We start from the raw sequence: 5,320 nt of genomic DNA, 5'->3' as shown, positions 1-5,320 counted from the left end.
GACAGAGAGAGAGAGGGAGAGAGAGAGGGAGAGACAGAGAGAGGGAGAGAGAGAAGAGAGAGAGGGAGAGAGAGGAAGAGAGAGAGGGAGAGAGAGGAAGAGAGAGAGGGAGAGACAGAGAGAGGGAGAGAGAGGGAGAGAGAGAGAGGAAGAGAGAGAGGAAGAGAGAGGGAGAGAGAGAGGGAAGAGAGAGAGGGAGAGAGAGAGAGGAAGAGAGAGAGGGAGAGAGAGAGGGAAAGGGCAATATAGACAATGTAGCAATGTAGATGTCTGTGTTGCCGTTGAGTATGTTGGGAAATATGTGATACAGTATCTTGAAGTGAAGTACATGAATAATTTATTGTCATTTATGTTGAGTAATACACGGTTATGTGACGAGCCTGGAGCCTCGTCCTCCCAATAAAAGTGAGAGAGACAGAGAGGCAGGTTTGGAAGGAATTCTCAACAACTAACAAATCCAACTGAGCTGAGATCTGAGAGCAAACAACAGACACCAACCGCTGTCTGTCTGCATGTCTGTCCTTGTCCTTTTCCTTTTTCTCACATAAACATCCTCTGTCTGTTTCATTCTCTTTCTGTCTGCATTTCGCGGTCACTGGAAGGACAGCAAGGTCAGGTGTATGCTGGACGGGAGCGGACGTCAGCTGTGCTGTGGGAACTGGAGCGGGGCGGCTCTGTTGATGAGGGGACGCAACGTGGCACTTACGCTCTCATGTCTTCTTGGCTGCTGAAAGATAAACAGGCCACTTCAACAGGAGGAGAGAGAAACTAAACGGGGACAATAGACCGGCACCAGCGCCGTAAACAACAGCACAGAGCCAGAGAGAGGGAGAGACAGGGAGAGAGGAAGAGAGAGAGAGAGAAAGGAAAGGTTGTGGACAGGAGAGAGAGGGAGATGTAGATTATGTAATTTAGGAGGCATTTCTGAGAGAAACAGAGTTCACCGAGCTAAATTAATAAACCAAGTGTTCGAAAAAGCCTTCTATGTTCTCCAACTGTGTGCAAAGACCACAAGGCCAGATTAATACCCATTACATATGTATGACCTAGTCACTGACTTCAGTGACCATGCATATGATGTGATGCTCTGCTCTTTGCCTGGCTACACAACAGCAATGAAGTCTCAATTCATATAACTGGCATTTTGCAGTCTCTCAACATCTGTATAATATCCGTAATCTCATAGGCTTGGGATAATAATCCCCCACTCACTGAGCTGAATCACAAGTGATATGCAGCTATTACTATGCAACAGCATTGAATTGCATTTTTTTATTTAAACCTCGGGTTTTCAAAGCAACCCACTTTGAGAGATCGATTGTGTGTGTGTGTGTGTGTGTGGCACTTCAAAGACAAGGCTGGGGAAGGATGTTCTACTCAGCAACAACACACACACACACACACACACACACACACACACACACACACACACACACACACACACATACACACAGTCACACATACACAGACTTTCAGCCAGTTCTGAGGCCTTATGTAAGACCCTCCAATGCGGTAGGGGTGAGCAGGATTTTCCACTTTCCTCAGAACCATTACAACCATTACAGTCATTTTTACGAGGTTGCTGCGCATGGACACATACACAACTGAGGGCTTATTCTTAAGAGAGCTGACATGTGTTCACTTTCTCTGATGTGCGTGCTCTTTTTTGCTATTTCCTTATTTCTCTCTCTCTCTCTCACACACACACACACACACACACACACACACACACACACACAGGACAAAGGAGTGGGAAAACCTGTGTTCTCCCTGCTCCATTAGCAAACTCCTGGCTGTCATCATCACACACCACACCCACATTCTGTTTAGATCCCCTCTAACACCACATCCACTCTGAAGAACCTCCACAACTTCCTTGCTCTTTCCTTCTAGGTCATACAAATTTGTTCCCCACTGCCGTCTGTATGTGTGTGTGTTTGTGACAGAGAGAAAAAGAGGAATAGAATATGAACGAAAGCGAGCAACTGCACCAGAAAGTGTACACGTGTCCACTCTATTACATAACGTTGTTTGTGTTTATGATCTATAAGCCTACATACACTCTCTCTCCCAATCCATCCAGCTATGCATGTACAGTACATGGCTATGAGGAGCCCAGCAGAAGACCTCTAATGTTTCTCTATTTTCACACCAGCAAACTCACTGCTCTCGGTCCATCACTTGTCACACATGTTCACAGACTACTGAGGAGCCTTGAGCAGACTACTGAGGAGACTTGAACAGACTCCTGAGGAGACTTGAGCAGACTACTGAGGAGACTTGAGCAGACTACGAAGTAGACTTGAGCAGACTCCTGAGGAGACTTGAGCAGACTACTGAGGAGACTTGAGCAGACTACTGAGGATACTTGAGCAGACTACGAAGGAGACTTTGGTTGGTTGATAGTGGAAAGTGAAGTGAGCCAGGCCGTTTGTGCTTCTAGTTGTCATGGTGATAGACTGGCAGAACGCAGCATCTGCCCAAGGCTCCCCAGTGGTTTTTCCCTGGCCTCGTCATGGGTAGAAAAAAAACGACACCCAGACTTTACTTGGGTCTGTTTTTAGACAGATATAAATACCTAATAGAGCTTTAATTACAACCAGCTGGTCAGGCAGCTTTGAAGCTCATCTCACAGAATGTGAAAGTTGCAGTCAATTAGCCCAATACTTCAGTCTCCACAAAACTTAGGCTACTCCACAAATCTAATGGAATATACCACTGACTCTTCCCTACGTCAATAACCTATTTACAATGACATTGGCCATTGATTACCTATAGCTGGTCTCATAGCTTTGACTCAGTTCTGAGTTAAACAACATTCCCCCTAAGGTTCATTGACAAATGCCAGAATAAGGTTTAACTACTGGTACACAACCATACATGTGGGTAACATTCTGTATGTGCAAAGAAGCACGATTACATAATATATGTAATACCCCAATCTGTTCTGTTTCCTGGAGCATGTAGGCCTATTACATATGTTACATTGTGTAGCCTACCCATTACACCAACTGTGTTACTTCGAAGGCACTGACAACAAACGTCACTCGGTTCCACCATGACCGTAATATAGAGGCCAGACATTAACTTATTTATGACATCTGAACAAACTATGATTGACCAACATCTTGAGGGGGAACAAAACTTGTTGTAAGATCAGGCTACGCTACATTTCAAGTGATGTTTCATATGTTCACTTTTAATAGCAACAGATGCTTGCAATCATGGCCAACAGGAGAAGGCAGAACTATATGGAACTGCATAAAAACAGAGTGCAAAGCGGAGGCAGAAAAAGGGGCGGCGGACCACCTCTCGTGGAACTTTCTACGGACCTTGCATTCCCTGCTGCTGACTCACCGCAGGGGATGAAATGAGAAAACATCCCCTGCGATTAGCCGCGTCTGACGGCGAGCGGGCAGCACCAACGCACAGCTTTGCCAAGTTGCGCCGATGACTCAACGGCTCGCCGGTCTGCCAACACACTCTTGGATTATACTGAGCTTTTGTGCAAAATTGAGGCACAAACTCAGACTCTACATGTAAGCCAGAACAAGACCTGAATAAGAATCGCAATTCAATCGTGTTTATGAATTTGATGAGATTTCATGTGATGTTTGACGTTTCTTTGTATATTGTGTTTACGGAAATGTGCGACTAGCCTATTTACATTCCACAGCTGCCATATTCGTGTGGAAATCCGCGCTTTATCTTGGACTGGGGCCATTTGATAAGGGCCGCCACTCCCCTCTGAGTTCCAGAAAAGAAAAGAGCGCTCACATGGGCTAAACGTAAAACGAGAGTCACTAGTTGGCAACATTGTAGTCTGTTACACTGTATCAGTTCTCTGTTGTAGGAGCGTGCACAGAGGCAGCAACTGAAACATTGTAGTCAAATCACTATAACTTCAGTGACCTTTTCACATCGTTCGTAGTCTACTACTTCGCCACGTTATCGGTTTGACATTAAGGCATTTGCACGAGGGGCAACATGTGTGACCAAAAACATGACACAAATAAATAACCAACTATTCAAGAGACGTGTGCAGTCGTTCAGCATTAGGTTATTACGTGCTATTACAGGTAGCCTACTTACGTGGTTGTTGTGCCTTCCTCATCTTTTTTCACCTGTTCTGTCGCCTCTATTGCTCCTTCAGTCTTTGTGCAGAAAGTCCTTATCCAAGGTAAGACGCATGGAGGTCGGTGTCCCCCAGCATGGAAAGTCTTTAACTTAGATATAGCTCTGGCATCGGGACGGGCGGTTCTGAAGCAGTTAGGGTTTTGTGATGACGATTTATTTCTGGCAATACCTGTCAAGGGACGCTTAAGGTTGGATTGAGACAACTCCTTCAGCACTGTTGAAAACCTAAACTGTAACATTTCAATCTTGTCAGGCTAGTTTAGGAGAATTTCTTTACTTAATCAATTTGAAATTGAAGACAAAACTGAGAATATTGCCTAACCGCACCGCTGACTCTGCCGCCGGACCAAGAGAGTACTGTTGCGCTGCTGTTAAGATCCGGCGTTGTTTTAAAGAACAAAATCCCAATAATCACGCCCATCTTAGACGTCATTGGTAGAGCCGGTTTCGCTTCTTTTGTCCTCTGTTCTCTCATTGGTTGAATTAAGAGGCTATCATATTTTGTTCAGTACATCACTTCCTACAGCAAGGCGATATGCATTCCACCTAGTAGTAGGCCTAGTGGATGTTTCCCAATTTTCTGGGTAGTCAATAGGTTAATGATAGACCATAACGTAAAGGAAACCTTTCTTCTTCTATTTTACTATCTGTTTTGTGTGTGTGTGTGCGCGCTCCAGTCACTCTCTTATGACTGGCTGAAATTGTGTGTCTCCTGGTTAGTACGTGGAACATGGGGATAGTTCCTCAAAGCATGAAAATAATTTGATATCGGAATTGATAGACCTATATATGTTATGACTAGAATTTGGTTACAAAAGTTGAAGGTCTATGAATTATATTTCTCCCACATTTTGGTCCAAGCCAAATATTCTTTGAATGCTACCATTCTTTACAGTTTGAGTGTGGAGAGATATAATTTCCATATAAATATAAGTTCACAGTTACGAAAAATGCCATTACTGTATATATTTTCAAATCCATGCTCAATGAGTTAGAGTCAAATCATAGGCTATAGTAAAAACAGGTTCTTGCCATTCTCCATAGACAGAATGCTTGCTGAGAGGAGTCTTTGAACTAGCTCAGTCACAGTCCTCTGTTTTGTAAATAGCCTAGACTACAGCAATTATTTTCTAAAGCACTTAAAATATGTTGCTCTCCTGCTAACTTTTCTTGGGTCTTTGAA

The 5,320-nt window shown here is 44.0% G+C and overlaps 1 protein-coding gene across 7 annotated transcripts in view; it reads right to left on the bottom strand.

Moving 5' to 3' along the window:
• glsb (glutaminase b) overlaps window positions 1–4,496 on the bottom strand; it is a 49,679-nt gene extending 45,183 nt beyond the window's left edge. For all 7 annotated transcript variants that reach the window (XM_048239125.1, XM_048239126.1, XM_048239127.1 and 4 more), the window contains exon 1: window positions 4,093–4,496. In XM_048239125.1, the coding sequence (XP_048095082.1) occupies window positions 4,093–4,376 (284 nt within the window). In that variant the 5' untranslated portion in view covers window positions 4,377–4,496. The remainder of the gene's footprint in view (window positions 1–4,092) is intronic.
• Window positions 4,497–5,320: the final 824 nt, after the last annotated feature.

The sequence above is a fragment of the Alosa alosa genome, chromosome 3 (assembly GCF_017589495.1).
Source record: "Alosa alosa isolate M-15738 ecotype Scorff River chromosome 3, AALO_Geno_1.1, whole genome shotgun sequence".
Classification (NCBI taxonomy): domain Eukaryota; kingdom Metazoa; phylum Chordata; class Actinopteri; order Clupeiformes; family Clupeidae; genus Alosa; species Alosa alosa.
The sequence above is the reverse complement of the archived record's forward strand: the minus strand, read 5'-3'. Positions and strand labels throughout refer to the sequence as shown.